Source organism: Lipotes vexillifer, unplaced genomic scaffold (genome assembly GCF_000442215.2).
Source record: "Lipotes vexillifer unplaced genomic scaffold, Lipotes_vexillifer_v1.1 scaffold952, whole genome shotgun sequence".
NCBI classification, from domain to species: domain Eukaryota; kingdom Metazoa; phylum Chordata; class Mammalia; order Artiodactyla; family Lipotidae; genus Lipotes; species Lipotes vexillifer.
In genome coordinates, this window is record NW_006773530.1 from 485,476 (window position 1) to 507,888 (window position 22,413).

General features: G+C 40.5%; 2 protein-coding genes across 2 annotated transcripts in view; both read right to left on the bottom strand.

The window, feature by feature from the left end:
* Window positions 1-662: 662 nt before the first annotated feature.
* SCML1 (Scm polycomb group protein like 1) lies at window positions 663-9,363 on the bottom strand. Its single transcript, XM_007448357.1, has 6 exons — window positions 9,334-9,363; window positions 7,719-7,796; window positions 4,465-4,569; window positions 3,520-4,024; window positions 2,112-2,263; window positions 663-809 (listed from the first exon to the last, which is right to left on the bottom strand). The coding sequence occupies exons 1-6, from the start codon at window positions 9,361-9,363 to the stop codon at window positions 663-665; spliced, it is 1,017 nt and encodes a 338-aa protein (XP_007448419.1).
* An 8,330-nt stretch (window positions 9,364-17,693) lies between these two features.
* Window positions 17,694-22,413, bottom strand: part of NHS (NHS actin remodeling regulator) — a gene marked incomplete at its 5' end in the record, with an annotated part of 13,285 nt that continues 8,565 nt past the window's right edge. The window contains 3 exons of the mRNA XM_007448358.1: window positions 17,694-18,303; window positions 20,871-20,997; window positions 21,298-22,413. The exon at window positions 21,298-22,413 is cut by the window's right edge and continues 11 nt beyond it. Of these exons, the coding sequence (XP_007448420.1) occupies window positions 17,694-18,303; window positions 20,871-20,997; window positions 21,298-22,413 (1,853 nt within the window). The remainder of the gene's footprint in view (window positions 18,304-20,870; window positions 20,998-21,297) is intronic.

The following is a 22,413-nucleotide window of genomic DNA, read 5'->3' on the forward strand; positions in this document are numbered from 1 at the left end:
TGCCATTTTAAATGTAAAAAGAAAAGATTTACTTGTGTGTATACTTCAGATACAGAACAAAATATAAATATGAAACAGTAGCCATATGAGGAATAAACAGATAATAAAACACATCTTTAAAAAACTTGGACATAGGCATCTTCATGGAGAGATGTGAACAATGAATGCCTAGTTAAATGTTGAAGCTTAGACAAAATAAGGAAGTTTTAAAATAAAACATTAATTGAAAAGAATATAGTCAGGCTCCATCCAACCCACCCTTGTAGTGTACTATCTCTTGCATAAAATGACTATCTACCTTATAATTTTTTTCATTAGAGAACCCGTCAATCCCTCCCTGACTACTTTCCCCTTTGGGATTTGGCTGTTTTGGTTTTACATATAAACATTAACCAAAATCAAAGGTGTTTCTCTGTTTCCTGCATGAAGTGTATCTGTAAACTATGCAATGAAAATAATGAAAAGATACAAAGAACAAACCACCAGTTTGACTATGCTAGTGCTAACGTGTTCAATGGCTTCTGAAGAAGTAGACTGGACTGTCTGAGGGTTCTGTGATTTTGGATACACCGTATTTTAGAGGAACCTTCTACACAACAAAAACTTCTAAGGGCAGAGAGAAAAGATGGCACTGGTCTCCCTAGAACTAAGTCCAATCTAATCTACACACGTTTTAAATTGTTGAGGTATTTGTCTTGTTTAAGCGTTTCAATGTAGTGGCACAGCTTCACAGCTGTCCCCAGCTTAAGGCCCATGTACTTCATCATCATGTCACTCTTGAGCAGTAGCAGAGCTTTCCCATCAATGTCCTACAGAGAGAAGGAAATTAAAATAATTAATAAAGCTTTCATATTTTATCAGAATGGTTATTCCTTTCTATGTAAGAACAGGTAACACCAATTAGAGGGCAGCTCATTCCAGATGTATATGCTCTGAATATGCAACTGCTTGATGGAAACTATTAAAAATCTAATTTGTACAGTGAAGCATCACTTAATCATCTGTAAATTTGCTTCAAATTTTAAGAAAAAGGAAATTTAACCTAATATCTTAAAAACGTCCTAAGCATCAAACTACCTAATTTTAAATATCGTGTGTTGAACAAAATACTGCATAGCTGTGACAGAAAGTAAAAACTATGAATGGTAAAAATGAATTTCAGATGGTCATTAGCTTTCTTAGAAGGGCTGGGAACATGAGTATGTCAGCGATAAGTGTGCTGTACAGTGCTGTCTTAACACTGAAAGCTAATCAGTTGTCGGAAGCTAATTAGATGCTAAAAACTAATGACTGAATTTCTTACCATATTGAAAAGGGTACATCAGATATGTGGGCACTAATTTTATTCATTAGGAAACACTATAAAAAACATCACTTGATAGTCACAAGGTATCCTCCAAATGTAAAAAAGAATTAATTGACCAAATGATGCTGCTGAAGCATATTATTTGGTTTTCACAAGTTCTGGCTTAAAAATAAAACTGTACTGAATCATATATCACTGGCTGAAGGGACCTGAAATCCCTCACAGTACTGCCTTTGTGAGGTACCATCTATACATTTTCTACTAAGTAAAACTAGAAATTTAAGAAATTAGAACTTAAAATTTAGCCCATGATGTTACTTTGTAAATGGCATAAGGCTATCAGCATTCCAAATCATCAATAACCATATGAGGTCAACAGAACTGAGCCAAATGGAATCAGTTGCTGGATTCATCGAGCATCATAACAAGGAGGACACCCTGTCACAGCTGTGGTCACCCCTCCTACTCATGGTCCTGGGGCCGAGCAGGGAGCAGGTGGGGAGGAGGATCCTTGTAGCTGTTGTTAGAAAGGAGAAGAAACCTGAGAGTGGCCATGCCGAATCATCTTCTCTTGAGAACTTGAAGACTTGTAGTATTTTAGGTACCCGGGTACCCATTTAAAGCACAGATCCAGCCTCCACCCTTTAAGGCTCTAACTTTGGGCAAAGTAAACTTTCTCGCATATGGAAAAATCAGTTGATAGGGTTCCCCCACCATCCACACTAATCAGTATCCAACTGAAGGGCCTGCACAGAGGTCATTCAAAGTCATTACGGCAGGAAAACCGGATCAAAAGATACATTACATGTTGCATGAAGAGGTCGGCGAGGGCGCCTGATATCTGAGGATCTACGCGTTTCAGAAACAGGATCACTTCATCCACAGACCAGGTTGAAGGGTCATCAGGGAAGCTCTGTTTGAGGGCACCCGGGTCGCTTCCAATTGGTGAACTTGGAACTTCAATGGGGGGAGAAAAGACAAATCATACTTGACCTGATCACTATCCTGAAAGAAGAGATGTTAGGTAGGGAGTAATTGTCTCATTCCTGGAACCTTGTGGGAAGTACCCCAGCATGGACCCAGGACTCCAAGGTAAAATCCAGGGAAAGCCTAGACAAAGATGACCTGAGGATGGCAACACAAGAATGTCCCACCTGACCTCCCCCAAACAACAAAAGCAGCTTCGGAAGACACCTTAAAGCTTCAAAGATCATAAAACAGACTGAGCAATCTGAGGCCTCTTGGGCCACAGGCAAAATACAGCAAAAGATCTGTTACTTGGGTTAAATTAGGTTAATCTAAGATAACCTATTGCTCTCTTACTTTGAGAGAAATTCTTTGAAATACTTAATCTCTGTTCTCTTGGTCTCTCCAGATGAGCTTTATTTTACTAGCTAATTGCAATGGAAATCCCCAGAATTTAGTTTTATAATTGCTTAAATTATTCACTTTAATCAATGAATTTCAATAACCCCCATTATCTTTGAGAACCAAATCAGTTCTTTACTGAATCTCTTCCATGGCTTTAAAATTCACGTCTCTCAAGGCTTAAATGTGTATCTGAATTTTGAAAACAACAAGACTTCTGCTCAGCTAGGTCAGAAGTAACTTTAACATTACACTGAATACCTCTTTCAAGTTTCACTGCGTGGTAATAGATATTTTGGTTGAAGGTTTATGTTTAAAAAAGAAATACGTGAGGCATGAAACAATTTAGGTGCTCATACCTCAAAACGTTTTAGGTGTGCCGTTCACTATGTTGTACTGAAACTTCTTTGTGTCCAGACAGGTATTCATTTACTCAGCCAGAGTGCTCGACAGTGGCTTTTGTAATTCGCCGGACCGTCAACACAAATTTGACCTTTGTTCCTGTGAATTAGCCTAAAGTGTACCTTTTCTCTCCTGTCATCTGGGCTCTGGCCATTCTAGGAGCATTTAAATTATTTACACAGGGAGAGGGTAAAGAAAAACAGAGGATAAAAAAAAACTCACAATGGGATCATTATGAGTATTAGTGGAGAAGAGGCCTGTCAGTTGACTGGCACAGTGCAGGCACATCATAGACACTCAAGAAGTCTTAGTCATCGTTCAGAGTGCTGCCCCAAGCTAGTCCTCAAGATGGGAAACAAACAGCTTCCACAGGCTTGCATCAAGGGTGTTGAGGAATATAGGGTAAATAATGCTACTTGTAACATGTGTCAGTTCACACTCACCGAAGCTGGTCGGGACGTAGGGAGGTGAGCCAGCATGGCTGAATCTATCGTTTTCCAGTAAAGGTGGGTAGGTCATGTCAGGGTTATGTGCTGGACTGCGTTCACTCTGGGTCAGCACAGTTGCAGGCTCGGCTGCAGTGGACTGGGTGTCTGAGTAAAGACTGCAGGTGTTGTGGGCCTCTGGACTGTGGCAGCAAGGCACGGAGGAGCCCTGCGTGGGGTCCTCGGGCGAGTAGTACTCCTGGTAGGAATGCCTGGCGAAGGTTGAGGGGACCGTCGGGCTCAGGCTAAGGCCTTGCTCCAGCTCCAGAGCCACGTGGGACTCAAAAGGTGCTTCTAGAGCGTTGCTCTGGGAATCATTTTCCGGCATTTGTACTGGAATAGTGGGGCTATAACTTCCAGGGTAAGAGAATGGAGAGAGACACGCCTTCTTCCTCATTTGCTGGTATCTCATCTTTCTAGAAAGCAGGTAATTATAATCTTTAAATGCATATCCAAGTGGCTTCTGAAATGACACAAACCCAGCATAAACCAACTGTGAGTGAGTGAAAGAGAAAGTAAATAAATAGTAAATACATCCATAATTACTTTCCATGGAAGATTGCTTTATATTATTAAAGATAAATGCTCTATTTTGATTACATGATTTCCTCTTCAACCCTACATTTTAATTGCACTTTATGTGTTACGGTTACAAACATAAAAATACCCATTGTCATACATTTCTCAAACCTAAACTTCAGCATTTTTCAGGCAGAGGTTTAGTCTCCCATCTGCTGCTATAGCAAGTATAGATCAGCCTTGCTTATCTCACAGTTATTAGTTCTCTCTCACTTCTGACTGGCATCTTTAGAAACCAGAAGTTTATTATAGTTTTTTTATTTTTTTTATTTTTTATTTATTTATTTTTAATTATAGTTTTGAAAATATTTTTATAACACTTACACGAGTGTGCCACCATGACTTCATACGAAAACGGTGGATTTTTGTAACCTTTCCATGAATAACATCAAACTTCTTATCCAGGTTTTGAATAGCATCATAGATGACCTATTATAATACAGACTATTAGTAGTTTCTACTTCAAAAGGAAAGGAACATAAAAAATACCATTAAGCCAAAGTCAAAGTCTGAAAGTTTTCAAGCTGTCAGAAATCTCTTGTTTCCCACTTGAGGCCTGGCTGTTGGGGACCCAAGAGCCGAGCCGGCTGAGATAAGGCGTGCCAACCTCCCACTCAACTACTCCACGTCACACAGGCATTTTACGAAGCTTGAATACTGGGAAGTAAATGTACCACAATTCCTATAAGCCATCACATTTATGATGGAGTCATTTTACATCAAGGAAGGTGCTACTTTAGGAAAGAAATTTTCAAATCTGCTAAAAGGCCAAAGAGCCTCTTTCCATATAATGATGGTATAACCTAATAGGCAGTGAGGGGTCCACTCTGGAAAGAACAGTGAGCCAAATACAACAGATGTGACCTTTGGCTTCAGAGTATTTTAAAGTCATGCAATTATCAATTAACCTTACAAAACCTTTGAGTACGTGACCCCTGTATGCCAATCAAGTATGTGACTGATAAAACCGGAGAATTCTTGAAATACACAGAAATTGCATTTGGGCAAAAATACACTTAAAAGGCCAGAACCATTAATTACATCATTCATTCAAAGAAACGTTTATTGAAGGCCTACCACCTGTGAGAACTACTTTGCTAGATGCTGGGAATGTGGACATTAAAAAGAAAAAAAAAAAGAAAAAGAAAAAGGAAGAAAAAACAGCTCCTACCCTAAGGAACTCCCATTTTAGCTGGAGTAAAAAGACAAGTAAAGAGACAAGGTCAACAGAGAAAGTGATCGGCCGCCTGGAACAGTGGATTTCAGTGTGCTCCGTGGACCAGCAGCATCGACACCATCTACGAGCTTGTTGGAAATGAAAAATCTCCCACCTCAGATCTACTGAATTGGGAACTCTGAGATCGAGGGCAGTGATCTGTGTTTCCACAAGCCCTCTAGGTGATTCTGATGCACGATGAAGCATGAGACCCACTGGCTCTCAGCCCTGAATAACTAGCACAGGCTCTAGGGGAACACAGTTGGGTTCAAGTTACTTAACTTCTCTGTTGTTCAATTTCCTTATAAATAGAATTGGGATGAAATCCTCTCTCAGTTCTGTTGAGGACAAAACAACGTGCTACAGTATTAATACCAACATAATAATAATAGCACATGGTGACTGGTCTGATGGTGCTCAACCATCTATTAGTATTATTAGCGCCACGATACAGATAAGAACAAGAAGCTAAGCGTGCACAGAAGAGCAAGACCTAATCCAGGCTGACAGTCGTGGCAGGCTTTTCGAAGAAGTAGGTATCTGTGTTGAGAATGAAAAGATGAGAAGGTGTTCACTAGGTAGAGATGTACAGAGGAGCATACAGGGCAGAAGGAACAGTATATTCTAAAATACCCAACAAATTAGGAGTATGGGATTAACTGATATAAACTACTATACATAAAACAGATAAACAAGGATTTACTGTAGAGCACAGAGAATTATACCCCAAATCTTATAATAACCTATAATGGAATATAATCAGCAAAAACCCCGAATTACTATGCTCTACACCTGGAACTAACACAATATTACAAATCAGCTATACTTCAATAAAAAAAATTAAAACAGAAATTAAAAACACCCAAACAGAAAACAGGAAGTCAAACGTTTAGAAAGTGAACATAAATGATGATCAGAGAGCTGGGTTATGATGGGAAGGAGAGAGAGGATGACAGCTATAGAGGGATGGGAGGCAAAAAGAAGTGTTTTTTTTAAACCCGTGGGAGAATGACTACGCTGAGAGTGATGGAGACAGAGGCTGAAGACACAAGAGACAGAGGGATGAAGGGAGGTGTCTGAGCACAGGGAAAGATGGTCAGATGCAGAAACCAGCAGAGGTGTTAGCCTTAGAGAGGAAACACTTTTCCCACTCCAGTGGTCAGGAAGGAGGTCGTCAGACACGGATCCAGGCAAGTGTGAGGGCTGTGGGGAGAGGAATCAGGACTTGGAGGGGATTTCTGCTCCACACCCTCCATTTTCTCCACGAAATAAGAGAACAGGATCGGGGTTGTCTGAGGATCACCAGTCCCCAGTGGAGGTCCTCCCCTCTGCTTCCCAGCCTGGACAGGGCTGGGGTTTTACTAAAGGGGGTGCTGGGCGAGGATTAAAAAAGAACAGATGGAAGTGCTGCACCGTGTGATCTAGACTGGTAAGGGAAGGCGCCGAAGAAAGGAGGGAGCTAGCACATTAGGAGAAATGGAGAGCATCCCTTAGCTGTGACTTTGGAACCTGGGCATGTCTTAGCGGAGATACTCTATCCCAACACATCTTGCACAATCGCTCAGAAGGCCCTGGCAGAGCAGTGTCAACCCAGTTCGTCGTGGATGCTGATGTAAAGCAAGCAGGGGAGAGCACTGCTCAAAAATCAGAACTCCCTACGTTGTCCCTGCATTCCCACTCTCTGTACATCCTTCCCCGGAAGACAAGACACGTTCCCTTTAAGTATTCCACTGCTGTTCTCTATAATGATAAAGACTCCCATAAACATTTTTTACTTTTCAAAGTATGTTCATTGCATTCAAGAAACTTTTTTATATGTTAAGACACATGTATTTGTTTATAAATGTTCATTGCTTCTAGGGTATGCCGCTTACAAAATCCTTGATAATTACATACTTCTGTCAATCTCCACCAACACGTCAATTCTTACAAAATCCCCTCAAAACTATGGAAGATAACTCTTTAAAAAATGGTGGGCTGCCATTTTGCTTCAATTGAGATATCTTGACATGCATTTAGGCACATACTAAGTTTTATCCAAATCAGCCAACTTCCTTTAAAGATTTTGTAGGGGAAATTAATTGAGTATTGAGCAATTCAGATGGAGACATAACTGTTATACATTTCATCAGTTAAGGGCTTTTACAAAAGTCTACGAAACCTCCATATTGCTATTTCAAAACTTTCACCTGAAGATGCTATTCTAACTAGAAATTGTTAAAAATAATCATCACAATGAGAGCGATAATCATAAGCAATTTGATACAGCAAAATTTCAATTGTACGCCTCTTTATATGATATAAAGAGAATTTAAGCTTAATATTTTAGAAAACTACTTTTGAGAGAGAGAACTTTTTGTACCTGGCAGTGAGTAAGGACATCCAGAATTGTTTTTTGTTGTTCTTCGTTGCAGGATGTGTTAGACACGACACTTCCCTGCTGCTATTTTAAAAATTGAGTAGTTAATACTTCACTTCTATGAAAGTCAAACTGAACAGTAAGTGGGGAAAAAACACTATTTATTTAACTTGTTTTTATTTTTCACCAGCTTTTCAAAGAGTTTCAGAAATATTAATCTAAAGCAGAGACAAAATAAAAAAAACTCATGTTAATATGAGAATGAAGATGATCACTGCTAATTAAGAAAGGGATTAAGGAAAGAATTTATTATATCAGAAGGACGGAGGTTTAGAGTTTTGCACTGAAAAAATGAGTAAAAACTGCTCTGAATTTTCTACAAGGAAAAGAGGCAAGTGAAATGGTTAATTGCTCATTGTCTAATGAAAGGAAGCAGACAAATTCAGGAGACACTAATATTTTCTTGAGCGTGAGTTTACAGGAACTCTATGAAGAATTTTTTCTTTAAAATGGTTAAGTGTTAATATATTTGGCAAATGGCAATTAACATTACTTACATTATTGAAATATGCAGTATTTGGTTCATATGCATAAAGAACAATGTTATCATCATCATAAGTAGAGATTCGTGTTCTTATCTAAGGAAAATTTATTAATAAATTAAAAGGAAAGATGATTGAACTTAAAAACTGAGGACTTCAATTTCACTTTCGAGAAGCTCCAAAAGCCAATTTGTGATATCAAGGGACCTCTGTAAATACTATGACTATAGGAAAAGATGTCCTTGCAAAACTGTTTTCTCATTAACTTAACCACACTTAAGACATCATTTTCCTCTTGTGTACCTCAGGGTAGGAAGACTATTCTTCTAGTAATTTGGCACCAGAACTGGTGTAAAAAGCAAGTATTTCTAACTACAAAGAATCCTTTTCATGGCTTTTGATTTTTAAATAGACCAACACTACCACTCTGTGGACAAAATAGGAAACACTTAAGCACCTATCTTCCCCCCCCCCCCCCATACTTGGAGGCTTGTGGGATCTTAGTTCCTCCACCAGGGATAGAATCTTGGAGTCCGAAGCACTGAACCACCAGGGGATTCCCCACACCTATGTTTCTTGATAAATTAATCTCTAAATCACCTAAAACATTTTGGGGGGAATAAGACAGGGCATAAATAAGTAAATAGACAGTAAACAGCCATTACATTTCATTTAATAACTCTTTATTCTAAGAATGGATTGTGAACTATAGGAATAATTTTAAACCTATGTAGAAGTATGTATGTCTGTTTCAAAAGACAAAATAATGTGGAATTGGGCTATATATTAATACTTATAAAAATATACCATGTTACCTTTATATAGGTATGCTTTGCAAAGTGCTTTCACATAATTATGTGAAAAGAATCAGAAAAAAAAAAGGACTCTTGGTAGGTAGTTAAAATTTAAAAACTTGCACACAAATGTTTATAGCAGCTTTATGCATCAGTGTCCAAAACTCATGAACTGTATATTTACAATCTCTGCATTTCACTGTACAAAATTCAGTTCAATTTAGAAAAAAAATAGAACACAATGAAAAGAACAAAGACAGACTTTCAATTTGAAATACAAACCACATCGACTTCACTGGAGCAGCTAGACATCTTTTTTGTGCAACCAGAGCAACTCCGCTTTCTCTGAGTTGGGCCTAATTATTTTTAAACTTGCTGGAGGGTTATTTGCGAAACTGCTTGGTCACCTAGGAGTGGTAAATCTTCAACTCCTGAAAAGCAACGCATAAAAATGTTACTTCACCCACTTATTGCCTTAATAAACTTAACATGGATATGTTCTCAGAATACCAACTCAAGTTGAGTTGGAGTCCTGGCTGAAGTTTAGAGAGCGACAAAATGAGAATTCTTCCATTAGTGATTTAGAATAAACCTTTAAAAACTGAAGGGCTTTATTGCCCACGCGTAGGAATAAGAATCCAGATCAAACACAGTTCCAAATTGTGAAGCGGATGCTCCACAACCTAAAGGCTACAGAGTAAGTGCTGGAGACAAATGAACAACAGAGCATGAGTCCTAACTGCTTTTGTCAAGGAGCTCAGAAGCTTTTTTACTCAGGGAGACTGTGGGCCTCCAAATGTGAGTCAGGAGTCTCTTCTGGCTTGGGCCGCCCACCACGGTGCGGCCTGGAAAGACCACTAAAGACATCGCCTCCTCCCCTGCTCGGTGAAAACTGGGTGAGGTTACGTCTAAGGTCATTTCAGTGCTTAAATTTTATATTATAAAATAAATAGTTAAATTTTATATTAAACCTAAAGGACTGTATGTGAAAAATAAGCCAAAAACTCTTCCAGAATTATGTAGGCTCGGTTATGGTTCTGAGTCATTCATCTCTGCCACCAGGAAGACACTGAGTGCAATGCTGTCATATCATATCTTGTAGTAGATTTGAACGCTGGCATCACAGTACTGGGAGGGGTGTTAATGAGAGAGCTAGGTTCCCTTTATCCATCCTGAGCCAGGGCAGGAATGAGAGGCAAAATGAAGGGAAAAGTAACTCTCAAGTTAGACAAATGCAGTCTAATAATGTGGAATAAATTCAAGTTATTAAATACCTCCAATTTGAGCTGTAACTTGAACCAAATTTTACTTTTTTAGACTATGTTTATTTTTTCTGATTATACAACTAATACAAGTTATGAATACTTAAACTGGTGTTCTCATACAAAGGAGGAACTACACAGCTATGAGAATAAACCAATTATTGCTACACACAACGAGGAGGACGAATCTCAGGAATCTCAAAACTACAACCTTGAGTAAAAGCCAGACCCAGAAAAGAATACAGTGTATGAGCTCAAAAAGAGGCAAAAGTAAAAGAAGTCTTTCTAAATTAATGACTTTAGATATACCATAGTCACTTCAACTTCTTCGTTTCCTATCTTGCAAATAGGCCATGATTTATTTAACTAGTCCCAAGTCATGGATATTCAAAAGTCACTCCTCAAGTCTTGCTCTTACAAAGAACACTGCAGAGCAGGCTCCCACCTCCACCTGAACTCACACAGAAAGAGAATAGTGAGTTAAAGTTTCCCAACTCTAGGGACCATTTCTTATACTCTGACTGTATTTCTAAGAACTTTGTTTTAGAGGTTTAAATATATAATTTTTCTTTAAATTTGAACTATACCACAAAGTATAGATAATAGCATCTAACAGATTTTACTGCTTACTCTGTGTCAGGCAATGTTCTAAGCACGTGCTTTATGTTAATTCATTTAGCATTCCTGACAACCCTACAGGGCAGGCTCTATCATCATCCCCATTTTCCTTAAGAGAAAACTGAGGCAAAGAGACTTTAAGTAACCGACCCAGGTCTCATAGTAAGTAGTGCAGTAGGACTCCAGAGTCTATGCGCTTTACTTCTTCATTATTAAAATCACCTGGAATCCCTTTTCTACCAAGAACAAAATAAAATCCAAAACGCCTACCATGGCCTACAAGGTCTTTACAGTCAGGTGCCTCCACACTGCTCAGAGGTCACCTCTTATCACTTGTCCCTTTGCTCTAAGCCTAAGATACTTACTAGCTGGCCTTTTATAAACAAAGTTTGCCAACCACTGTTAGAGACTCTGACAGACAGTTCCCTAATGGCTTAATTACAGTGCTGCTAAAAGTCGGCAAAAACCACTACTCGGCAAAACAGGGCAGATTGCAATAGCCAGACCCCTCCACATTTTATTTTAAACAAGACCATGTCAATACACTGATCACTTTCTAAAAATCCTGTCAGGACTCTCAAAAGCAGCCGTATCAAACTGCAGCGGCTACAAAGTCGGCCAGACGGCGGAGGTGGGGCGGGGATAATGCCGTCCAAACTGTATCCCCATCACTCATCAGGGAATCGAGCCCATGCCCTGCTTTATAAAACACCGTGCAGAAAAGTTGCTCGTTAAATCACAATTTGTAAACGTTAAGCCAGTTTAAAACTCTAGAGCAGTTCGACTTCAGGGAGAGCCAGGTAAAGGGGCGGAAGCGATCCCCAAGAGACGAAGATATCAAACTACCGTGCTCAATCCACATCTTTATTTTGTTTAGCCTCGCATACGTATTTACAACAGTGAGGCTGCACTGTCTTTGACCAACCGCGGTTACCATCAAAGCCTCAGAATCAACGTCTGCATCTCAAAAAATGTTACAACGAACCAACTCGCTAGTTAATAGATTTTCCAAACTCAAAATTCTAACAAGTCTGAGAGACTTGGTCGTTCGTCGCCCCCTCACCCACCAAGGAAGAGAAAGGATGAAAAAGGATCAGCTCTTAGAAAGTCGGCACAAACTACTCAATAAGGAGCCACATCTCAAGCGCCTACGCGCTGGCATCCCGGGAGGGGCGGTGGGAACCACTCCGAATCATCCCAAACCACCCCAAATGCAGCGCGGCTGAAACTCCAGAGTAGACTCGGTCTTTCCGAAAAGGCAAACCCTTTCTCTTCCCTCAGGCAAACCCTTCTCCCCCGCCACCGCGCTCCGGAGCGCCACAGCCGTGAAGTAAAATCCCTCCTCACCTGCTTCAGGCGCACAACTAAGACAAGAAAGTTCAAAGGGAAGAAAAAGTGTCACTTGACAGACCTTTGCTGGCGCAGAGCCCGCCAAATCGGCCTCCGGAGGGCGCCGGACGCAGGTAGCGATGGCGCCTCTGCCCAGGCGGCAACCGGTGTAACGGTTATCAACGCCTCGCCTCAAACGTTCCTCGCGCCGGAAATAGGGCCCAATCACGTGACGCGCCGGCCGCGAGCCCCACGGAAGCTGAGGCGCGACGCTCGTACCTGTGAGCCCCGGAATACTTAGGTTCCCACGCGCGCAGCCGGTCGCTGACCAATCAGCGGCCGCTACAAGACACGCCTGGGCCGTCAGCCGACCAATCCAGCGGACCTCTGAGCCGTTGCAGGGGAGCGGGCGTTGCTAGAGCGACTGCCAAGGGGAGAGGCTTTGGTTCCCTCGGGGCGGCCGCACTTCCGGCCTCCGAGCCCCTGTAGCTCGGCGTTGTTCGCGGGGTCTGGTGGGATCGGAGCCCCGCGCTAGACTGAAAACACGAGCCTCTAAGGCTGAGAGGCGTTTAGCGCGGCTGCGCAGGAGCGCCGGCGCGCGCGACTCTTTCTGTGTTGGCGCGGGCTTAAGGAGGCGGCTCCGGGGGGTGAGGCGTTTAGGTGCGTGGCCTCCCCCCTCTCGGTTAGTTCTTTGAAGCTTTTTTTTTTTTTTTTAATGTAATTTCCCCCTTTTCCTCCTTCCTCCCCGTCACTGTGTGACGCACCCCAGACGTCGACATTGACTCCATCCTAGGCGTGCACGTCAGTGCTGGAATTCGAAGGGGGCGGGAGCGGGAGCGGGGCTTTAGCAATTGTGGTTTGGTACATACCGGGAAAAGTTATTTTAAAAAGTTGTTATCTCCCCACAGGGTGAGGTAACACAGACCTTGGAGCCAGATTTGCTGGGTTTGTACCCCAGCCCCGACAGTTAAGCGCTCTATGGCTTTGGGCAACTCAGGTAAATGGCTCTGTGCTTCAGTTTCCCCATCTGTAAAATGGGCACAACGTGGGGGGGGGTGCTTCATGAGTTAGAGTAGGCAAAGCACTTAGAACAGTATCTGGCACATAAATTTGCGTAATAAAGGGTACATGCCATTACTTAGTGGCACATCGAGGTTGTTCATCTGAGGAAGGAGGCACAGTCTGAGTAATTATCAGAAGCAAAGCAGGTAACTTTAAAGTAAAGCCATAAATATTTTTCTGGCCTGGAGAGGTACAGGAAAGTATACTGGACATTGGAAATGTATTCTTTCTTCTCTCAAATACAAAGCAAGATTGGAGCCGGTTACAGAGATAGTATTCATTATTATCGTTATTTTGCTCATACTTTTGCCATAGCAGTTCCCCTCCCATATGTCCAGACCCCTATAAAACACTTGCCGTTTGTTAAACCTCAGGAGTGCAATTACATAGCAATGAAGAGAGCAGCCAGTTGTTTAATTGCAGTCACGTTTATTTGCAGTTTCTATACACACTTTCTAGGTAATCAAACTTTTCTGGTACATTTTTTTTGAGAGGGGTTCACAATGAAACTGTCACCATTTTTACTAAAAATAAATACAAGACTTAAAGTGTTGCACAGCTCTAAAATATACAAAGCCTTGAATTGAATGTAAACGTTGAAAACATCTTACAAAAGAAACCGTTTTTGCAACGATTTAAAAAGTTCATATTTACAAATATTACAAAAATACAAAATGGAGGCAAGTCCATAAACCATTGTCTTTCGGCCAGCATGAACTGGTTCTAGTACCAAAAGAGTTACACTGTAACCTTCCTCATAGTTGTAAATCTTTGTCGTGATCTAGTTCTTTCAGTCTGCCACCACTGCAGCAAATGTACTCACTGAACTTTGGCAAGAGCAAACGGTGTGTTTTGTTTGCTGCAACTGGTCCGTGTCCTCTACTTAGCCAAAAAAAAAATCAAAAAATAAAAAAAATCAGGAAAAAAAATTTCCCCCACACAACATAGACATGTTGTATAAACACAAAAGAAGAAAAAATTAGCATCAGTGCAAACAACAGAAGAAAAGTTTGGGTTGATGTTCACAATACCTAATGTGTGTACCCTGCTTTAAAACGGCAGTGATGTTGAAGACAACCCTCTAAATCTTGGTCTTATGTGCTGTGTGATAAAGCCATGTAGAATTACTAAGGAATTTCTTGCCTTTTTTTTTTTTTTTAACTCAGTTTGTTACTCAGTACTCTTTTGCACAGTGAATTTTAAATCCATCTTTATCTGGGTTTTTTTTTTTAATCTATGAAATATAAAATAGAGAAACTCTGCTATAGATTTTTAGAGTAAACAAAATAAGTAAAACTATATTCTAAGGGTTAGTTCTGTGATCATTACATATAGAAGGTATCTTATTGCCTCACAATTCAAGTCCATATGTATTAAAATATATATAGTACCATTACTTAAATTAATGTCAATAATAAGGTGACATATTTGTTAAAGCCAATTTGTGTGTTTTCTGTTCAAGATTTAGAATCACTTTTAAAGCCTACATACCTTTCTTTACACTTAAAACCCCCCTAACTACACAAAAGCCTTACTGCAAACGAGCTGCTTTTATGAGAATTACAAAAAATCACCTATTGTGACTGGAAATGACTTTTTTTTATTGCATTTGTCTAAAAACCTTACTTTTAAAAGTTTTTGTTACTCATACTCTTTTGCACAGTGAATTTTAAATCCATCTTTATCTGGGTTTTTTTTTTTAATCTATGAAATATAAAATAGAGAAACTCTGCTATAGATTTTTAGAGTAAACAAAATAAGTAAAACTATATTCTAAGGGTTAGTTCTGTGATCATTACATATAGAAGGTATCTTATTGCCTCACAATTCAAGTCCATATGTATTAAAATATATATAGTACCATTACTTAAATTAATGTCAATAATAAGGTGACATATTTGTTAAAGCCAATTTGTGTGTTTTCTGTTCAAGATTTAGAATCACTTTTAAAGCCTACATACCTTTCTTTACACTTAAAACCCCCCTAACTACACAAAAGCCTTACTGCAAACGAGCTGCTTTTATGAGAATTACAAAAAATCACCTATTGTGACTGGAAATGACTTTTTTTTATTGCATTTGTCTAAAAACCTTACTTTTAAAAGTTTGCCAAGTGTACTTTTCAAAGTATGAGAAAAAGTTATTCATGTTCCCATGTGGTGTCAAACCATGCTGGTTTTCTTAACTAATGGGTTCCAATGAGAAATGATGGTCCATTTTTTTCAAACCCCCAAACATTTTTCTTTTAGTAAAAAGTATAACACTTCGTAAATGTTCAAATGTACGCTTTACCAGGTAGCTTATCTATCCCTGCACAAGCACACGCGTGCGCACACACACGCACACACACACACACACATTCTCCCTCCTCTACCCCGCCACCCCCAGCACCCATTTTACATACGAGGATGACAAGAAATTAAGAAACACAATTTGATAGTGAAAACAAATAGGAGAATAAACCAGACATTTTTTTTTCTTTCCAAAGAAACAAACAAAAACCCAACAGCAATCAGATTCTGTAATTCTCACTCTGTAACATCTTAAAAAGTGTTTCTATTGAAAGATAGCATCTTCTTAGACCAGGCTTTCTCCTTCATATTGCATGAACTAAACCAAAACCACAAACCCCCTTTCACACATCCTACTTTCCCAAATACCACTTGCATAAGCTTAAAGCCAGCTGCTTATCAATTTCTTGGTAACTCTGGTATGTTCTATCACTCTAATCACATTCTATTCTTTTATATAGGCCGTATTCCTTCTTAGTTCTCTACTTTCTACCTTCTCCCGTTCAAAACATTCCAAGTACATAGCTGCTTATATTTCCGACATATCATTTCAAACAGTATCAGTTCATGTCAAAATCACAGGTGTAAAACCCATTTGCAGATTTCAACTTGTAACTACATTTTTTTTTCAGTTTTAAGACAAGAAAATTCAAGTAATTCAGCTTGTTTCCCTGCCTTCATTTTATCAGAGCACTTGCCCTGACATTTCCTTTCCCACCCACCACCCTCCCCTTTTGCCATCAAGCAGATAGAGTAAAATCAGACAAAAACTCAGTTATATGTAGCATTGTGAACCAGAGCTGCTCCCCATTCCCAGTTTAACAGTGAATTTAAATAATGCATATACACATACCTATTTCCCAACTACGTTGTTCACAGTGTCATTTCTGTTAATTTTTAGGTAGCATGAATCTCATCAGCACAGAGAGAAAGCTTCACTGAAAACTCATTGCAGGTACTTAACTGATAGATCCACAGCTCTGTGGCATGCTTATGTTTTATTTTCGTTCGTTAAAGAACCTGGAGCTAATTGCTCAACTGTTTAAGGAGTTTAAAGATTACAGTCCTCAGATTAGGACTGTTTATGTGCCCAGTAGTGTAATATAAAACATAACCTAAAATTCACTACTGTTTTCCCTACTCATTCTCTTTAAAGCAATCCACTGAAAAATTGAAGTTCAAAGGACACTGTCAAGTGCTGTTGTTCAGGGCTTTATGTTGAGAATGATGATTTCTCTCACTGATTTTTTTCTTTTTAAATCAAAAGCATGCTTTTCATTCTGTCCAAATTGCCACATGGCAAATCACAGCCACGTGTTACCAGTAGTTTGTTTGGTGCTGCGGTTTGTCACAAAAATGGTTAAGTCTGAATTCATTATTTTAAATTAATCACATTTCACTATATGACCTCAAGATTTCCTTTATTTCACCAGTTTAAAATTCATATTTTGAGGTTTATCACTCAGAAATCATATTTGTGGACATTTAAATATGGTATTTGATACGAAAATGGTATTCACAGAATACAATTATTACACTTTATTTGTTGTGTTCTATAAGCAGTTGGTGTGGTAGATAATTGGCCACATGTCCACTCGTCATCCATAAATCTATTTACACATTTTTATCAAAAATATGGTATTTACATGTGTGTAGTTCTTCTAAATTTTGCTTTAGTTCATTTTAATGTAAAAATATACCAAACCTCCAGAGTATTTCATCTTCTTAAGAATTATGACGGTGAGGGCTTTGTTTTCTGAATAGGCAGCTCTGGGAAAACTTTTTCTAGGATTCGTGAAAAGCAGACATTTTCAAATCCTCTATTATCAAAAGGAATGAGATTGGGTAAATCAAACTACCCTAAAGAAAAATGTGAAAGACAGTGCAGCTACTTAAAAATATGGAAAATAATCAAGAAAGACCAAACCACCTTCCGTTTCCCCAGCAAATATTTAGGAACTTGTTGGTAAGCGTGATGGTACCCCACCATGTGCTGACTTCTCCCCAGTCTTCCGTTCTGTTCCTCCATCCTCATATGACTAAGGTTTTGGCCTTTGACAGCCAGCCTGGCATGGACCACCTATGTTGAGCTCTGGGAGGATCGGTCGTCATGTGGGCTCCCATCGGAATTTTCTGTCTCGCCTTCGGAGATGGCCTGCATGGGCGCGTTGTACAGCCTGCAGCGGACACTGTAGCGGCTGCTGCTGGCCGCAGGGGGAGCCCGGGAACGTCCAACCCTTGCCGATGCCGGGGTGGCAAAGTTCTTTGAGGAGAAACCTTCTGCATTAACCCGTGGGGAGCATGGAGAGAGGGGGGACAGTGCTTCAGTTCCCGGTGCCCCCTGATGGGCCTCATGGGTGCTTTGGGGGGACTCGGCTGTGAGTTCCCCAGGAGGTTTGGGCAGGATGGGACTCTTCAGGATCTCAGTAGCAGACATACGGTAACTGGAATCCGAGCGACTGCCTTTCTTGAGGAGTAATAGCTTAAACTCTTCATTTGATGTGTTGGACTTCTTGGCATTTCGGTAGATGAGGCCAGGAGACCTCTGGCTGTTTGGGGTGGTCACGTTGCTGTTGGTTGAGGTGACGGAACCAGCACTGTTGCTGCTACTGCTGCCCAGGGAAGCTCTAGATTTACTTCGAACAGACATGTCCCCAGAATCTTTTCTTCCAAGTACTTTCCTCTTGGACCTTTTAAGAAAAGGAACAATCTCAGTCCACATCCACTTTAATGAAACTAAAAGTGTTACATCACACTCAGGCATCTCCTTGAAGAGCAGTTTGTTGTACCCTGTCTGATGGGATACTGAGCATTAGGGCTGTAGGGGTGAGGATTAAGATACATTGCTTGCCCTCGTAGCGCTCACAGCCTGAGGGAAATTCTCCAATAACCAGTGGATATGAATTAGGTTTTGGAAATGACCATTTCACATAATGACTAATGTGGAGGCTAGAGGTTCTAGGGGAGGGCTTACTGGGAAGTTTCACAAGAGTACAAGAAAATAACTGCTCTCTGACTCTTGGTTAGAGTGTAGGTGGTGAAGGACTGTCACTTTTATTCAACCTGTCTCTGCAATACAGATGAAATCCTCTGATGCCTGGAATTGCCTTCCAGTGAATACCAGGAGAGCAAAGTGGAAGGAGGTGTGGATGGGACAGGACTGGCCATAGGCTGATGGTTGATAGGCTTGGGTGATGGATATGTCTGTGTGTGTGTTTGGCTGGCGGTGGGGGCAGGCAGTGGTGCGTTATACTATTCTGTCTACTCTTAAAATTCCTCCATATAAAGAAATTTCTCACATGACTTCTTGAGTGAGTCGATCCATTTTGGCTGCAGATACCATTTGCCATAGCTGCCCAGGAATATGTCTACAGTGTATTAATCAGTAAGCCAACTTTCTGGAGGAGCTGGAAACCTAGACCACCTCTGGAGCTCTTAAATCTCTGTGCACTATAAACTCTCAAGAAAAGAAAATTTTTATTGTCACTGTGCTGCACATAAATAAATAAACAAACAAACAAATTCTGCATAAATGTAAATATAAGATTACCAAACTCTGTAAGTCTACCAAACCTAGGCACCCAGCCATCATTATTATATTATTTCTTTTGATAAATAAACAGGCATAAATTTCGTGAACTTAGTCACTGAGTCAGCATGACTCAGTTCATTGCTACGTACTGGCAGCATGCTTTCTCACCAACCTAAAAACCTGTAGGTTAGAGAAAATGTCAGTTGTGCAGTTGGACTCCAGCCTGATTATGGTTCACTGAAAGCTTCGTGGTTGCTATCTCGTGTATGCCAGTGTCTGGCACTCTAATAGGGTAGGGATTTCAAACTAATGTCTGCTTTTAGCATCTACCATATTCTAGACACAGACATGATATTTTATCAGCAAAACTGAATATGTGAGCTATAGGTATCCCCAGTTACAGCAAGGGAAATAGGTACACAGGTTTTAACTGACTCAAGACTGGACAGGAAGTGGCAGCATTGGGATTCAATTCCAGGTCTTTCTGACTCTGCTCCTTACATTCTGTCCACTCTTCAAGACACTAGCATTTGGTTTTTTAACTTCACAGCCTTTAATAACTTGTCCTAAGGTTGGGGATAAAAGGGGGTGAGGAGAATATAATCAGGGACAAAGAAAAATAATGATTCTACACTCTCCAAGTGGAGAGGTGAGCCTGCTAAGGTCTACACAGAACGTGTTTGTGATTGGCTCGTTAAAAAAAAAAAGTTGTTGAAGGGCAGTGTTCCTTCTTTATGAGAGAACCACATCAACAGAAAACACAAGTTCCCCTAAAAAGTAGGATCCTGGGAAAAACAGTGGTAAGCTGCTTGTAAAGAGCTTGCTTCAAAGAGTATAACTTCATGAGGTAGACAAGACAGTCCCCAAGCTTTGTCCCTTGGGAGTCGCATCTAGGTCACGAAGGCCTAGGGAAGTAGGCAGTGGCAGCTGTGAAAGGAGTAGCTATGTTATGACTGGATAGCTCAGTCTGATACGGGTTCAGTTTCCAAGGGCTAGTTCCTGTTTCGTTCTTCGATCACAGGTTATAAGGAGTATTCTCGCAAATAGGGGCCCTGATCACAGGGGTCCAGGGGGCAGATGAGAGAATATGAATGGTCAGCATGGATGCAACACTATCCTGGAAAAGCAGCCTAGAGGACATCCCCTATTCATGGGATATGGAGCATTACATTTAGAGAAGGGCAGTTATTAAAGAAATGTAAGTTTTAGGAAGAGAGGGAAGAAAGGGAGCAGTACTTAGTTGTTGTGAGCTATGAAATGGGCAGGTTTATATACTGTTTTGTCTCAAACTTGGGGCTGTGTTTAGTGAGTCACCTTACATTTATCCCTGCTAGTGTAGGATTATAGCTTTGAGCATGTGCTTTTAGGTTAAGGAATTATTTAAATGTCATAGATTACACTAGAGTTTGAGCTTTCACCCTTAAGTTACTTGACCACAAATTGTTTTCAAATTAAAAACTTGTTTCAGAATGTCTTTCCTAGGGGAAGAAACAACAGCTTCCCTCAGCAGTTCTTAGGAAAGTCTCTCAACTGAGGTCTACCTAACTGTATATAAGGCCACATATTTCCCAACTTGAATATGTCTATCAATTTGATTTGGAAAAATAATTTTTCTTTGCTTGCTTATGTTTTTTGCTGAATGTATTACAAGTACCCAAGGCTTTTCCATATTTGCATTTGATGAGAAGCACGTAAGAAGCAAAACCTTTGCTATTGTTGCCTCACCTGTGAATGACTGCAAATAAATCCTCCGTTGTTCGAGGTTTATTTGGAGACACAAACACACTTTCTGCTTCAGCCTGAGAGTCTTCACTTAGTGGTGAAATCACAGAGTCATCACTCGGTGACGATTCTTAAATTAAGAACAAAAGCATCTTTAGGAAGAAGTCACCCAGCACGCTGCTAGGCTTCACTGACCCGGGGAACAACTAAGCAACAGTTACCTGACCACCATTTTTAAAATGAAGGAGCTATCTGTCACACTTAGTCCCTCCATGATAAAAGCTTTTATCTTAATTGTTTTAATAAGTGAAAAGAAGGAGGGAAACCAATACCCAGGGCTGTACTGTATTATGGGGAAGGTAAGAAAGAAAAAACTTCAGGTAGTGCCACGAGACACCTTCCCATTGTGACAAAGGTGTCAACAACTGACCTTTCAGTGAAACCTCATCCACACTTCCTTGGGTCTCCTCTGCTCCGCTGTTATCAGAGGCACTTTTGGCTGAAATACCTGAAGCAATATTTTCCTGCTCAGAACATTTTTCAGGGCATGGATTTACAGTTGATATCTCTGCTTCATAGCTGATATTCCCAGGCACTTTGTCATGGTGGCGGCTCATCCCAAGTTGATGCTTAAGTTGATTGCTTATGTCTGTGACTCTAGTTGGTGAGTTTGACTGAGATGTGAGCACGTCCACAGACACAGGGTATGCAGCTTCCTCCCGGTCTACAGAAGATACCTTCTGGACCTGCGCTAGGGCTCCATCTGGACCAGCTCCACACTGTAGTATTTTACCATCCAGATCATTTGGGCGAGCAGCAGAGACCCTCTGAAATCCTTCTGTGGGAAAGTCACAACTTTCACTTGGTGTGTTTTCTGGAATAGGCTCACTCTCCATATGTATTTGGTCTTTTGTGACACTTGAATCTAGAAGATTGGCACCAGCTGAGGTTACTATTTCTGAATCACAATGATTCCTCACATCAAACGAACGGTTTTTTTCTAATTGTAGTTTATCTGATTCCATCTCAACTGCAGAGGAGTCTAAAAAGGACAATATGGTGTCTTCAGTGGAGTACTGACGTGATAGTGATTTCTTAGTCATATGTGGCCTAACCTTACCTGGAGACAGGGCAGCCATGGTGAGAGTGCTTTCCTCTAAGTAGGGGAGATCTGTATTGTTGCCTTCGTTTTGCTTAACTTCTTCAGACCTACTGATGGACCTAAGGTTGACAGATTTCAGGACTGTTGGTGTAATTGCAAGAGACGGTGGAGGATTTGACCTCAGTGTTTCTCCTACTGCATTTTGCTTATTATGACTGAAAACATGCAATGGGTGACGGTGGTGGAATGGTTTATTTAAGACATTATGAAGAGCACTTAGGTCAAGATGGGTAGGAGGTATAATTGGAAGTTCAAGGTCTTTACCCAGTGATAGAACTCCATCTTTTAAAGAGGGTTGCTGTAGTGAGGATTTCCTTTCTGGGACTTTGGGTTTTCTTTTGCTACCTCCAGGAGACAATGGGCCAGAAAAGAAAGCTGTAGGGA

What these genes read in the sequence shown, in the direction of transcription:
- SCML1 (XM_007448357.1), bottom strand. Translation starts at nt 9,363, where the DNA reads ATGTCTAGCTGCTCCAGTGAAGTCGATGTG. An exon ending in ATGTCCTTACTCACTGCCAG is followed by an intron (nt 4,570 to 7,718) that starts GTACAAAAAGTT and finishes GTATTATAATAG; the next exon opens with GTCATCTATGATGCTATTCA. An exon ending in AGTCATGGTGGCACACTCGT is followed by an intron (nt 4,025 to 4,464) that starts GTAAGTGTTATA and finishes GTGTCATTTCAG; the next exon opens with AAGCCACTTGGATATGCATT.